This window comes from Balaenoptera musculus, chromosome 5 (genome assembly GCF_009873245.2).
Source record: "Balaenoptera musculus isolate JJ_BM4_2016_0621 chromosome 5, mBalMus1.pri.v3, whole genome shotgun sequence".
In the NCBI taxonomy this organism is placed as follows: Eukaryota; Metazoa; Chordata; class Mammalia; order Artiodactyla; family Balaenopteridae; genus Balaenoptera; species Balaenoptera musculus.
Window position 1 is genome coordinate 121,081,694 of NC_045789.1, and position 15,854 is coordinate 121,097,547.

A 15,854-nucleotide genomic window follows, 5' to 3' on the forward strand; every position below is an offset into this window, starting at 1 on the left:
TCAGATTTTTCATCATTAGTGTATAGGAATGCAAGAGATTTCTGTGCATTAATTTTGTATCCTGCAACTTTACCAAATTCATTGATTAGCTCTAGTAGTTTTCTGGTGGCATTTTTAGGATTCTCTATGTATAGTATCATTTCATCTGCAAACAGTGACAGTTTTACTTCTTTTCCAATTTGTATTCCTTTTATTTCTTTTTCTTCTCTGATTGCTGTGGCTAGGACTTCCAGAACTATGTTGAATAATAGTGGTGAGAGTGGCCATCCTTGTCTTGTTCCTGATCTTAGAGGAAATGCTTTCAGTTTTTCACCATTGAGAATGATGTTTGCTGTGGATTTGTCATATATGGCCTTTGTTATGTTGAGGTAGGTTCCCTCTATGCCCACTTTCTGGAGAGTTTTTATCATAAATGGGTGTTGAATTTTGTCAGAAGCTTCTTCTGCTTCTATTGAGATGGTCATGTGGTTTTTATTCTTCAATTTGTTAATATGGTGTATCACATTGATTGATTTGCATATATTGAAGAATCCTTGCATCCCTGGGATAAATCCCACTTGATCGTGGTGTATGATCCTTTTAATGTGTTGTTGGATTCTGTTTGCTAGTATTTTGTTGAGGATTTTTGCATCTATATTCATCAGTGATATTGGTCTGTAATTTTCTTTTCTTGTAGTATCTTTGTCTGGTTTTGGTATCAGGGTGATGGTGGCCTCATAGAATGAGTTTGGGAGTGTTCCTTCCTCTGCAATTTTTTGGAAGAGTTTGAGAAGGATGGGTGTTAGCTCTTCTCTAAATGTTTGATAGAATTCACCTATGAAGCCATCTGGTCCTGGACTTTTGTTTGTTGGAAGATTTTTAATCACAGTTTCAGTTTCATTACTTGTGATTGGTCTGTTCATATATTCTGTTTCTTTCTGGTTCAGTCTTGGAAGGTTATACCTTTCTAAGAATTTGTCCATTTGTCCACCATTTCCAGGTTGTCCATTTTATTGGCATAGAGTTGCTTGTAGTAGTCTCTTAGGATGCTTTGTATTTCTGCGGTGTCTGTTGTAACTTCTTTTTCATTTCTAATTTTATTGATTTGAGTCCTGTCCCTCTTTTTCTTGATGAGTCTGGCTAATGGTTTATCAATTTTGTTTATCCTCTCAACCAGCTTTTAGTTTTATTGATCTTTGCCATTGTTTTCTTTGTTTCTATTTCATTTATTTCTGCTCTGATCTTTATGATTTCTTTCCTTCTGTTAGCTTTGGGTTTTGTTTGTTCTTCTTTCTCTAGTTCCTTTAGGTGTAAGGTTAGATTGTTTACTTGAGATTTTTCTTGTTTCTTGAGGTAGGCTTGTATAGCTATAAACTTCTCTCTTAGAACTGCTTTTGCTGCATCCCATACGTTTTGGATGGTCGTGTTTTCATTGTCATTTGTCTCTAGGTATTTTTTTGATTTCCTCTTTGATTTCTTCAGTGATCTCTTGGTTATTTAGTAACGTATTGTTTGGTCTCCATGTGTTTGTGTTTTTTACGTTTTTTTTCCCTGTAACTGATTTCTATTCTCATAGCGTTGTGGTCAGAAAAGATGCTTGATATGATTTCAATTTTCTTAAATTTACTGAGGCTTGATTTGTGACCCAAGATGTGCTCTATCCTGGAGAATGATCCATGCGCACTTGAGAAGAACGTGTAATCTGCTACTTATGGATGGAATGTCCTATAAATATCAATTAAATCTATCTGGTCTATTGTGTCATTTAAAGCTTGTGTTTCCTTATTTATTTTCATTTTGGATGATCTGTCCATTGGTGTAAGTGAGGTGTTAAAGTCCCCCACTATTATTGTGTTACTGTCGATTTCCTCTTTTATAGCTCTTAGCAGTTGCTTTATGTATTGAGGTGCTCCTATGCTGGGTGCATATATATTTATAATTGTTATATCTTCTTCTTGGATTGATCCCTTAATCATTATGCAGTGTCCTTCCTTGTCTCTTGTAACATTCTTTATTTTAAAGTCTATTTTATCTGATATGAGTATAGCTACTCCAGCTTTCTTTTGATTTCCATTTGCATGGAATATCTTTTTCCATCCCCTCACTTTCAGTCTGTATGTGTCCCTAGGTCTGAAGTGGGTCTCTTGTAGACAGCATATAGATGGGTCTTGTTTTTGTATCCATTCAGCAAGCCTGTGTCTTTTGGTTGGAGCATTTAATCCATTTACGTTAAGGTAATTATCGATATGTATGTTCCTATGACCATTTTCTTAATTGTTTTGGGTTTGTTTTTGTAGGTCCTTTTCTTCTCTTGTGTTCCCACTTAGAGAAGTTCCTTTAGCATTTGTTGTACAGCTGGTTTTGTGGTGCTGAATTCTCTTAGCTTGTGCTTGTCTGTAAAGCTTTTGATTTCTCCATCAAATCTGAATGAGATCCTTGCTGGGTAGAGTAATCTTGGTTGTAGTTTCTTCCCTTTCATCACTTTAAGTATATCATGCCACTCCCTTCTGGCTTGTAGAGTTTCTGCTGAGAAATCAGCTGTTAACCTTATAGGAGTTCCCTTGTATGTTATTTGTCGTTTTTCCCTTGCTGCTTTTAATAATTTTTCTTTGTTTTTAATGTTTGCCAATTTGATTACTATGTGTCTCGGCCCATGTTTCTCCTTGGGTTTATCCTGTATGGAATTCACTGCGCTTCCTGGAATTGGGTGGCTATTTCCTTTCCCATGTTAGGGAAGTTTTCGACTATAATCTCTTCACATATTTTCTCGGGTCCTTTCTCTCTCTCTTCTCCTTCTGGGGCCCCTATAATGCGAATGTTGTTGCGTTTAATGTTGTCCCAGAGGTCTCTTAGGCTGTCTTCATTTCTTTTCATTCTTTTTTCTTCATTCTGTTCCGCGGCAGTGAATGCCACCATTCTGTCTTCCAGGTCACTTATCCGTTCTTCTGCCTCAGTTATTCTGCTGTTGATTCCTTCTAGTGTAGTTTTCATTTCAGTTATTGTATTGTTCATCTCTGTTTGTTTGTTCTTTAATTCTTCTAGGTCTTTGTTAAACATTTCTTGCATCTTCTCGATCTTTGCCTCCATTTTTTTTCCGAGGTCCTGGATCATCTTCACTATCATTATTCTGAATTCTTTTTCTGGAAGGTTGCCTATCTCCACTTCATTTAGTTGTTTTTCTGGGGTTTTATCTTGTTCCTTCATCTGGTATATAGCCCTCTGCCTTTTCATCTTGTCTGTGTTTCTGTGAATGTGGTTTTTGTTCCACAAGCTGCAGGATTGTAGTTCTTTTTGCTTCTGCTGTCTGCCCTCTGCACTGCTTTGGGTTTATTTAATGGCTGTGCCTAATTAAGGGAATTATCCATAGGAAGCAGTTGTTTAAACTAATGTTCTCATATAGTTATTTAGTAGCTCAGTTCATAGTGATGATATATATGGCACTTTTTGTTATATTTGAGGGAAAAATGTTAGAAGGTTAGTAAGGCTTTAAGGATATCAGGAAGGGAGTAGGGAGAGAACATTTAATTATTGAGTAAATTGAATGTGAAGAGCATTTAAAGCTTTAAGGGCTCTACTGTCTTTCAAAACAATTACATTAATTGCTGTTATTTTTTTCCTACAACAGGCTCCTTTTCTTTCTCTGTTCTTTCTGGAAAAGTCATGGTTCGTGAAATCTATTACATTACAGAAGACATGTCTATTAGGTAAGAATAAATAAATAAATAAATGAGGACCCATCTTAAGCAAATTTGAAATATTACAAAATTTTTTTTGATTATGATACTGTATTGAATATGACTTGCTTTTTCATATTAGAAATGTTGGCCTTTTCAAATAAAATCATAAATTAAAAATCATTTTCTTCAGTGACTCATACTTGGTGAATTGATTTTTTTAAATGTTTCTATCAGTGGATTAATTTAGCTAAGGTTTAAGCTGGCAAAATATTATTGAATAGCAGCTTATGGAAATGAATAATCTTATATCATCCCTAGTTTTAAAAATTGAGCCACTAGATTACCTGACCATTTTTGTTGTAGAATTCATTGTGGTCATTTGTTATGTAAGCAAGGATCGGAGACGTTGATAACTCTCATCCATTAGTTCCTTAGTATAGATAGTCAGGTTTTAGAATTATTTAGCATTTATTAGCATTTCTAATTTTACCTTAAGGAGGAAATGAAATCTGAATATAATAAGCAATGATAGTTCATATGTTTGATATATTCTGTCTTCTATAAGCCTTGAAAGAAAAGCTTACTCTTATTTTTGTGATTTGCTTAAAATTTGTTACTTAGATAAAACTTGAAGATATGGAATTAGTTGAGAGGTGCTAGGGTTTGGCAGCCCTCATACCTCACTTATAACGGAGAGGTAACTTCTTTGTGAGTCTAAAATTATCTCCAAGTTAAAAGTAAAAAGTAAAAGTTAGGCTATAATTCCATCCTTCTGGGATATGAAGTGTTGTATCATTATTGAAGTGAAAGAAAATCTTTAAATGTTTTCCCTTAGTATGCTAATATCCCCATTTGAAGATTTGGCTTTTAGTTTATATAATTTTAACTCCTTTTTTAAATTTTAAAAATTAAAAATTTAAATTTAAAAAAGAAAAAGTTTTTTCTGTTGACACTTTATTTTCCTGTTAAATGTAATCTGGTATTACAGTTTACCTAAATAGAAGAATCTAAGAGCTTTGCAGATCTTCTTTTCCTTTCTTAACTGGAAGATTATGAAACATCTTGGTATGCTAGTGTCCTGTTGAAAATTTTGTGTATTTCCTTATTATCAATTGCCTGCCTTTTATAATAACTAATTAAGAAATGAGTTAAGTAAATTGTTACTTAAGCTTTCATTTCTGTAATTTATCTTTCTTAGAATTCAGGATGGATTTATAATTTTTCGGTGGTGGAAAATGTATAACCCAAAGCAGAAGCAACATGGTGAGCTTTCATTTTTTCATGTGTTTGAAATCTTCAATCATATAATCAGAATTTTCATTTGTAGATATTGGAATGTCTCACATTTTGTAATAGATAAAAGTATTTTAAAAAGCTTTGGAGTTTACAGAACTGATTTTAATACCCCTTGGCTAAAAATCCTTCAGCAGCTTTCCTCTTGCATGGTTAAATTTAGTTTCTTTAGCCTATTATTTATTTAGGGTTATTCTCAGTATGACCCTTACCCACATTTCCACCCTTACCTCCTATTACATCTATGGACTTAATCCCATACTGTGGTTAGAGTGGCCTTCCTAGTACTCTTTAATCATTCTACTAAGACACTTCTCTTACTTTTCAGCTTCTTTGACTTTATTTATACTTTTACATGACATTGTGACTAATTCTCATTTATCTACTATGGTAAGGATGAGCAGAAAAGAGGAAATGCAGACTTTGACTCTCTTCTGGTTCTGCTTTTTAATCATCAGAATTTTCTCTCAGAATATTGTCCTCAAATCTTCATTTCACAACTGTAGGTGTTCCTGTCTGTGAATGTACCCTTCCTTCTCTACATTAACCACACCAGTGGCCTCAAGGAGAGTAGACCTTGTCTTTACTTTCTAGAATATTGATTCTCCAACATTTTTGATCTCAGGAACCTATTAACATTGTTCTAAATTATTGAGGATTCCAAAGAGCTTTTATTTATGTAAGTTATATCTATTAATATTTACTGCATTCAAAATTAAGCCTGATCATTATAGAAACATTTTTATTTCATTAAAAATACCTATCATAAATCCATTACATATTAAAATAAATAACAAACTTTATGAAGAATAACTTTTCCAAAGCAAAAAAATTAGTGAGAAGAGTGACACTGTTTTATATTTTACTAATATTTTAAATATCCTAATGGAAGATAATTGAATTCTCACCTCTGCTTTTATATTCAGTCTGTTGTACCATATACTTCATGTAGCCTTTAAAAAACTCCATTGTCCACTCATGGGAGAATGAGAAAAAGTCAAACATCGTAGTATAATACTATCAAAATAATTCTGACTTTGTGGTCCTCCAGAAAGGGTTTCAGTATCTCCCCAGAGGTCCCTGGACCATACTTTGATAACTACAGAGATTTTAAGTGGGGCCTGGGAGTGTAAGGTCAAAAGAGGATGAAACCCCTCCACCTTTTCTTAGCGATGAAGACCTCTGTTTCTGGCACCCCATTGAGATCCTGAAATGGTGGTTGGTTCTGTATGTATAACTTTGGAACTTTCCAATTAAATGTTGGGTTTTGTGTGTGTGTGTGTGTGAGCTCATCTAGGAATCTTACCATCGTATATAACTTGTTTGTGTAGGAAAATAGATTTAAAGTTCCAAAAGTTTTAAAACTTATCAAAACTTTGAGCTATCCTAAATTACTTTTAGATTTTGCTATTGTTTCACCATTGTTTAGTCTTTTTTTAAACTGTCATTTCCTTGCTCCCACGTATCTTTTGCCCCTCCTATATAATACGTAATAATGTACTCTACCTTGAGAAGGTTGGCATTAGTTGGTTACAATTTGACATCTGAAGAGGTAATGAAATCAGAATAATTAGAAGAAATAATGGCAAATTTCATGTCTGGAAAAAGTTTTCTAAAAATTAGAGTTGTACATTAGATAATTTTGAACAGAGGCTGAGTGATTTCGTATGATAAAAGTATTCTGTGGGTCTTTGGAATAGGCTTTTTGCAATCTCTCATCTGTGATTGAGAATGGCTGGCTGTATGTTATTACCAGTCTTTAGTCTGTGATTTTAGAATATCAGTTGTTAAACCAACCTTTTTACCTCTTTTCTTAGCATTTACTAGAAGCATTCTCACAGGGAAAAAAAAGTGTTCTTTAGATATTATGTTAGTGCATTGGGAATCTTTTAAGTTTTGACTTCTTATGAAATCTGAATAAATTCAAAATTTTGAGTCACTTTCCTACACTGTTAACCATGTTAAATGTTGTGGAGAGAATTTTCTTGACTTTTTTTTTTTATTTGTAAGTCTTAAAGGTGGCAGTTAAGTAAAGACATCTTACACTTTAGAGATGGTTAAAGCTCATTCCTGAGAGCCAAATTCCTTTGAGCTCAGTCCCAGCTTCTAACACATTTACTTAACTTTGTGCAGGCCCAGTATTTCTGCCTCTGATTTAGTTTGAAAAGTCCCTCTAGTTTGTCCCTTAGAGATAGATTACTTTAGGAGAATATTTTTCCTCAGCACGTCATGCTTCTTTTAATCTTGTAGTCTATTTGTTAGGTGACTTGCTGTTTTGACTTAATCTTTTTTTTTTCTCTTTACATGTTTAGTTAACATAAGCTTTGTTGTTAACAAGGTTACAATGGAGCTGAAACAAAAGTTCTCTTCATTTATATAGCTTGTTTGTGATTAAAAAAACCTATTTGTATATTTATATTAGGAATTTTATTCCAATTTTTTTTTTTTTTTTTTTTTAGTGTTTTAAAATGTTCATGTGAACTGATAAAGCTGTAGGGGGTGGTGGGGTGAGGAAGCCCATTCGACCTTAGGGCACCTCCACCCCATGCTCTTTACCCCAGAATTCCAAGGAACACGGTTAGGAAACAACGAATTTTTCTCAAAATCTGTTACCAATTTGGAAACAATTAATGTTCTCAAAACCCCTCATTTGGCAGATGGAAAATCAGAAACTACTGTGATTATAGCTGGTAAAATGGGGACAAAAACCCAGGTCTGCTAACTTCCAGTCTAGTGCTTCTTATAAAACAACTTTGTCAAATGTGGCCCAAGAAGATTCCTTAGCGATTCTTATGGATAAACACTGATCACAACTTATGGGGAGGAATGAAGACCTTTGCAGTATCCAGAGGCAACTGCACGACTTAAACTAAGCCTACTGCAATTGCCCATTTCAGAATTTTCTTTGACACGGGGAATACCATCCTAAATTGTTTATAGTCTTTTTTTTTTTTTTTTTGAAGAAAATAATTCATTTTATCATGAAATGTAACATCTCCTTAAAGTGGATTGCTATTCACCAAAACACATGGATGAGGGTCAAGAGTAACTGACCCAAGTTCTTTAGGAAAGAGGTAACTTTTGATAGAAATCTTTACCTAATTGAACAGATTTTTATTCTGAATTCACTTTACTGATGGTTGTGTTAAGTTGGAGTGGGGGATAATAAAAAGAGGTGCTATCCAAATCTACTTGAGGGAATACATGCATACAAACAATTGTAATTAAAGAAAAAATGGAGCAATGAGTGTGTGTTGAGGAAAAATACTGAGAACCATCTTCAGAACCATCTTCAAAGTTGGTCCATACCAACTTTGGTATGGACCACTTGGTGTGGTCCCAGCTGGTTCATGGTTTGATGATGTTGAAAGTTCTGCCCATTGGTCAAGAAGCAGAATGGTAGATGGAGGGCTGTTGTGAAAGTTCCATCTCTTAGGCAGCATGCTTGATGATGACAGTGAGTAGGATTGTGTCATGCAGAGGCGGAGTGGAAGGGAGGGTAGCTCAGATGGAATAACTGGTTTGACCAGTGGCAATAAGGTTGGAAAACGGGTGTGTTTAGGAATTAACAACTCCATTTGGTGGTAAATATAAGGTAAAGGAATAATAGGGGATAATTTGGAAGCTGTGTTATGGAGGATATTGAACATCTGGCAGCCACTGCCGTGAAAGGTTTTTGGGCAGGGGAGTGATATGAACTTAGGTCATTTCAAATAATATAAAAAAATGTAATCACTACTTGAGATGCATAACCCAAGACTAATATAAATAGCTCAAATATTAGCCCTTCCTTGACTGGCTCTCCCCTGTCATTTCTTTGTGTCTTGAATTCTTTTTGTCACTCTTAATGTTAACATAAATTTGTGTCTCTGCTCTCCCTCTGTAATTGTCCATAATGTAGAACAGAAATATTATCATAATTTTTGGATATTTTATGTTTTTCTTAATATTGAATAACATTTAAATTATTTTTTCTAAATTGTTCTTTCTCATTTTTTTTTATGCCAGTGGTTTGCAGTAGAAAAAAAGATTTCACCCCTCCATTTTACACTGATGTTAAAAGTTGGTGGACTTTATCAGTTATCACTTTTATAATTCTAATTATTTGCTCATAGTTTTACCTACATTTAAAAATTTAAATGTATGTGCTCATGAATAGCACAGCTTTGGTGAACGGTCAAAGAAGTTTCTCTTCCTATGCTTTTAAAAGATATTCTCTGTTGTAAAGGATGACATTCTTAACAATGTGCTCACAGTTACACCCTTCAGAGGTAAAGACACAATGCCAAATAGCAGTGCAGGAATAAGCAGTTTGGTCTAAGTACATTATTAGTCTAGCATTTATAAGGGACAGAATTTATCAATAGAATATAGTGTAGAGGAATGAATAGGCTGCAAAGTAAGCTTTTGATAAAAAGTTGGACAATATTATGGAATACAGGTTAAAATAGTGAGCTATATTCAGTAGCAAGACCTTACATTCTGGATATTACTTCTTGCTGATTAAGGGAAGATCCATGTGCTTTGGCAGTTAACCAAGCAGGAAGTAGAGATGATTGATGTTTTTTGGTGGAAAATTTAGAAGCCTAACTGGGGCATGTGCCTGAGAAGATACATGGCCACTAGCCTTCCAAGGAGATAGGCCCCATTGGTGGGTAGGACCAAGATTTTCATTAGGAAGTTTTAGAGCTGCTCTATTAGGAGAAAAGTGGTGTGTTAAGTGCTGAAACTACTATGCCATAGAGCTTGGTTGGGATAATTTAAGCCAAGAGCAGATTTAAAGTTGTCACTTGTCCAGTTTAACCCTTTAAAAAAGAGAAAACAGAACACATCTAATTTGTTTACCATAGAGTTTGTTGTAAAATATGCCCTAGGTCATGAATTAGTGATCTATTATAGATGGTTGTTGGCTAAAGGCCACTTAATGAGGATATCAGTCAAAAATCTTTATTTTTAGGATATTTAACTTTAAGGGAGTCTTTTGGAAAATAAATAGCAGGGCCAGTTACCTCTTAATATGTGGTGATATATCATAGTGTTTAAATTCATACTAGTCTGACAAACTAGGCATGCATCCTTCTTATCCAGAGGAATTCTTGGGCTGTTAAGTGAAAGGATGATGGTAAAGTATGTCCCCTTCTGTTATTTTGTTGCTTACAAGTTTTAGCCTAATATAATCTAGTACTTTTAAATTTGTAGCGTCTAGATCTTGTTTGTTAAATACATAAAGGAAAAAATCCCTGAACAATTTTTAAAAGGTCAGCAGACTATTTTGTCTTTGTGCTAAGTATCGATTCTAAGTATTACAAGGCTTTGTCAGCACGTCTGCACTTTAGATTTTTTTACTGCAAATAACATGTGTCCCAATTATATAATTAAATAAGTGCCTTTTTTCTGATTTCCCTTTGGAAAACAAGAAGTCTCAATTAGCTGTTTGCTCAGGAGACTTAAGCTGTTCTACAACATTCATTTATTTTTTTCCTCTGTAAATTAACTGCTTGTTAAGAGCCTTTTATGTCTATACTTCTATCTATTGGGTATTTTATTAACAAATGAGTTTGGGAAGCCCATTATGTGACTGTTAGATGACAAGGAGTATGAGAAAGAGAAGATTTCTGCCTTCAAGGGTAGAGCAGTGTTAATGTAGAGAGAAGATTTAAAAGAGCCAGTTGATTATACCTTTCTTAAATTATGTATAAATTAAAGTTTTCCCTTTGACTCCCAGTGTCATCAGAATGAATGAAACCTAAAAACTGCTTTTAAAATTTCCAGGAGAGATAAATGTCAGTGAGAAATCTAGTGTTACCAGAATTTAACAATTAAATACTACATTTAAGTTTTGACTATTGATCAGTTTTTTTTTTTATAAAATGCAAAGAAATAACTGGACCCGTTTTGTACATTTCTGTTTTCAGGGATTAATAACTTTTTTGCTTTTGAAATAGTCATTACATTTATTAATATAATTGACAAGTAATTTTGTTTTGTGGTTAAGAACCTATTTAGAGACCTGGATTTTAGTGTACTTCCTAGTTATATAATCTTGGGCTCTGACTGCCAGGGTTGTTGTGAGGATTAAATGAGATTATATGAGTAAAGTGCCTAGAACAGTACCTGGAACATAGCAACTGTTCAATAGAGATGAGCTGCTTTTGTTATTACGATGAGCATTATGTCACATTATGAAATGAAAAATTATTTAAAAAGAAGAGAATTCAGTACAAATCAAAAGTGAATACATAATTTATATGACTAGTAAGAATTTGACCTGCAAAGGCAAGGGAACTAGCTAGTATGTATGGTATACAACAATCCTACAGGTATGTAGAGGTATTCTCATTTTATAGATGAGAAAAATGAGGCTCAGGGTGGTTAAGATACTTGCCTTAGGTCACGGCATTTGTAAATAATGTTACAGGAATCCAATCTTATATCCTTTTACTATTTATTTACTACCTTTTTCTAATTCCTGGAGAATCTAGTGTAGGATTCCCCAACTTTCTTTTTTCCCCCCCAAAAAAGCTGTATATATGTGTTGCTGAAATTAGGCCTTTGTACACTGGTGCCGGATTCAATCTCAGAGACAGAGTTTTGGAGGAAGTAGAAAGAAATAGCTTTATTGCTTTGCCAGGCAAAGGGGGCCACAGCGGGCTAATGTCCTCAAGACTGTGTGTCCCACCCTGGAGCGGGTAGTGAGGAATCTTACAGTGTTCAAGGAGCAGAGTGTCATTAGCTTGTGGACATTCTTCTGATTGGTTGGTGGTGAGGTAATGGGGAGTCAGCATCATCAGCCTTCTGGTTCCAATCAGTCTGGGGTCTGCGTGCTTGTGGGCAGCATGCAGATAATTTCTTCCACCTGATGGGGGTTTCAGTATCTGCAAAACAGCTCAAAGGACATGGCTCAGAATATTATCCGTAGTCCTTGAGGAAGAACTAAAGGTCCTTGACTTTGTTTAATGGCTAAAGTATTATTATTTTGTCTTGCTTGACAATTTCCCTTTCTTTCTGCATTTTCTCACTTCTTTGATTAAATTTATTCTTTGACTAAAGTTTTTCTAGAGACAAAAGGCAGGCAGAGGACATGGGTGGCTCTCTATTCTGAGAAGGTTTCACAGGGTTCTTCTCAGTTACGTGTGTGTGTGGGTGTGTATGCATGTACTCACATGTCTATATGTGAGAGATACATGCCTTTGAAACCTGTCTGTCTTTTGGTAGAGTGCTCATCTATCTGTTAGGGGAGGTGTTTGTTTATGAGGATGTGCCCTGTTGATCTGGGAAGGTATCCCTGTTTATGTGTGGGGTACCTCTGCAGGTGGGCTCTGTATGTACATACTTAGCTCTGTGAGGGTGATACTATGAGTACTGAATATGCTAGTATAGTAGTACTTGTATGCATGCATCTGCATGTATGGCTCTGTGAGAGTATATGTATGTATGTGTTTGTCCTTGTGAGTGGTTCTGTGTTTGAGTGCTTAAGTGAGTGCATGCCCCCCTCTGTATATGTGTGCTCACCTCTGTGTATGTGCTTTTTCCTATGTTTCTGTCTCTATGGGTGTGCTCTTGGGCCACCTTTTTGCATCTGTGTTTGTTGGGATAGGGGTTGAGGGATGGAGAGGGAATTGCCATATGGAATATGGCAGAAAGCTGGGTTTATTGACAGAAAAGATCCTGGGCAAAGACTCTGAAGAGAATAAGGCCACGTAAGCTTGGAGATCAACCAGGCTTGGAGATCTGATTTACTGTTTAATCACATAGCTTGCTGGCTGGAATATTAGTAATACAGGTGAAACGAATAGAAGCAATAGAACAAAGAAGATGAGTGTAAACTCAGCTAAATCTCTCTATTTAAAAATATGAAACCAAAAGCTGCTTTTAAAATGCTTATAGATTCACTATTTGTTCAGTATTTTTCTAAAGTGATTTTTGGAAGGAAAAGAGTGGTCTAGGCATTTTGTTCAATCTTACTTAAAATTTAAAAGCCCATTTATATTTCTGTTTAAGGATTTAACACATTTATTGAGCCCCTTCTACATACCAGGCAATATTTTAGGCAACCAGGGATAGAAGAGTGAACACAACAGGAAAAAATCATCTCTAATGGAGTTTACATTCTAGTTGGGAGAGGTGACAATCAATAATAAATAATGCAAAAAAAAAAAAAGTTGGGAAAATGGGTAGGGATTGTTGAGGGGATCTTGCAGTGTTTTAGTATTAAGTATTTAGTGTTTATCAGTGTTTTCAAAATACTTTCAGAGATTAATACCTTTATCTTTGTACCTTGTTGTCTTTAGTAAGTTAATGTAGCCATATTCTTTCGTATCAGTTATATTGAAAGAAGAGAATCAGTTGTGCATGTCCAGCAAGTTGAAGACCAAATTGAGAGTAATCCTGTTTCCATTTTTATACAGTCATCATTTGTTAATTCATCACTGCTGATCCAATTAGGAGCTAGTCCAGACTCTTGATTTTCCCCATTGCTCCTTCTGTAGCTCATACACTGGCCTTTATAGTATATTCCTAATGATCAAGGCATTTGTATTCAGGGACCATGATCAAGTGTTCCAAAAGTAAATTTGAAAACAAATGACTTAAATGAGTTTTGAGGTAAATTTTGATTGAGTTGTTTATGACCTTGAAGAATTGTATAATAATTAATTCCTACTTGTATAGATCAAAGTGGGAATAGAAAAATAACCTACTTTGCATTTATTATGCTTCCACATGTTGGGTTTCCAAAAAGTCTTAGATCTATTTGTTTGAGGATATTTTTGTTTTACTTAGGAGTATGATTTGTGGTAAGATGCTCTGTTCCTCTTTCAAATGAGCCCTACTATGTACTAAGAATTGTTCTAGGCACCAGAGATACAATAGTGAATAAAACAAGTTTTTTTCTCTTAAAGAGCTTGCTTCATTCTGAATTCTTGCTTGGGAAGGATTCAGATAATTAGCGAGTAAATATATGTAGCATCGAGGAGTGAGTGAGGAAAATATGGCATTGAGGAAAATCAGAGTAGGGTCCGTAGAATAGAGAGTGCTGGTTTGCAGGGAGGGTGCTGTGTACATAGGGAAGTCGGGAGAGGCCTCATTGATAGGGGATAGTTAAACAGAAACATGAAGCAAGTTAAGGAAATGAGTTATTGTGACTATCTGGGGGAAGGACATTCCCTGGTTGTTCAGGTCCTGGTTTATAACCAAAATGGAGGCCAGTTTACTGGAGGGAGGACTAGAAGGGGGGAGAAGAGTTATTGTGACTATCTGGGGGAAGGACATTTCCTGGTTGTTCAGGTCCTGGTTTATAACCAAAATGGAGGCCAGTTTACTGGAGGGAGGGCTAGAAGGGGAGAAGAGTGCAGATCCTATAGGATTTTATAGGTCATTTTTAAAGGAACTTGGTATCAATGAGAGAGGAGGCCATCAGAAAATTAGGGAACAGGAGAGTGACATGATTTTACTTAGGGTTTTTGAAAGATCTGGCCAATGTGTAAAGCACAGGCATAAGGGAAATAAGGACAGAAGCAGGGAGACTAGTTAGGAGGCTGTTGTGTTAAAACAGGTGCAGGTTGATGGTGACTTGGGCCAGAGTGGTGAGGAGTGGTTTCTGGATATATGTTGAAAGAAAAGCTGACAGGATTTGCTGATAATATCTGGGACAAGAAAGAAAGAGAGCAGTCAAATATTTTGGCCTGAGCAATGGAAAAGATTGACTTGCTTTTGATAGGGTGGGGAATATCGTGGAGTAGGTTTGGGTGGGAAAATCGGGTGTTTGGTTGGATATGTCAAGTGCGTGATGCCTGTTGACATCAAATTGGAGATATTTGAGTAGGCTGCTGGATATTTGACCCTGACATTTTGAGAAGAGGTCATGAACGATTACTGTAGAAAGGTTTAAAACCTAATGAGTGATAAAGTTTGATTTACTTATTTAAAAATGATAATGATATTTATAACTATTAAGTCTTAGAATACTTCATATGTATTAAAAAAAAAGTGTGTTTCTTATTTTTATTTTAATTTTAAGAATTTGACCTACAGCAAGAAAAAGGGGAACACACTTTATGTAATAGCTTAGGGGATCGTCTTAGCTTTTATCCATTTGATAAATCTGAAGAAATAGGAGAGAGAACATAGATCAAGAGCTATCTAAAAAATATAAGAAAAGTTACAGCTCTTAAACATTAGTTTTTTGAAGGACGGTGTTTATCTGTTTTTCCTCTCTTGTCTCAGGAAGTAATGAGGGAAAAAACCTTGATTGGAGTAAAACTAAAAGTATTACTGTATAAAAATATGAATGTTGTTGATTCATTTTCCTTAGCTTATTTTTGAAATATGAGTGGCAGTGTATTTTTCATTTCTTAATTTAAACTAAAATTTATATTTATTTAGGGTGTTTGACATCTCATATGCTGTTTTGCTAATAATTTGAGAAGAAATTAATATTGGTGAAATTTGGTACCTTACTAAACCACAGCTTAAGCTACTAAAATGAAAGTTGGTAATTCTCTTTACCCATTTAAAAAAATTAGATTACTCTAACTGGTCATAGCTAATTTTAATTGCCTTTCAGTTGAATTTGTTTGACAGGGATAAAAACAGATAAAGGTTGAAAAAGAAGTCTTAAAAAACACATGTATCATTCATAACAAAATAAAGCACTGACCTTTCTTCTGACCCCTTTTGGTTGACATGAGATGCACTGTCTTAGATTATTTCCTCAGTAGAAACAAGTGCCCCATCTATCACTTTATAGATGGATTTATTACTATTGTTACTTATATTTAATATAATTGTCTTTTATTTGAGATTATTATTTGAGTACAGTTTATAGAATCTTTGTTTTAGCATTGTGTAGTTTGTAAAAACAAACTAGTATTTATGAAAAGTCCTGATTTCTGTGATGCACAAGTT

General features: G+C 34.9%; 1 protein-coding gene across 1 annotated transcript in view; it reads left to right on the forward strand.

Moving 5' to 3' along the window:
* The window catches only part of KIAA1109 (KIAA1109 ortholog), a 203,056-nt gene that overhangs the window by 23,249 nt on the left and 163,953 nt on the right, over window positions 1-15,854 (forward strand). The window contains 2 exon segments of the mRNA XM_036852538.1: window positions 3,605-3,683; window positions 4,855-4,919. Of these exon segments, the coding sequence (XP_036708433.1) occupies window positions 3,605-3,683; window positions 4,855-4,919 (144 nt within the window).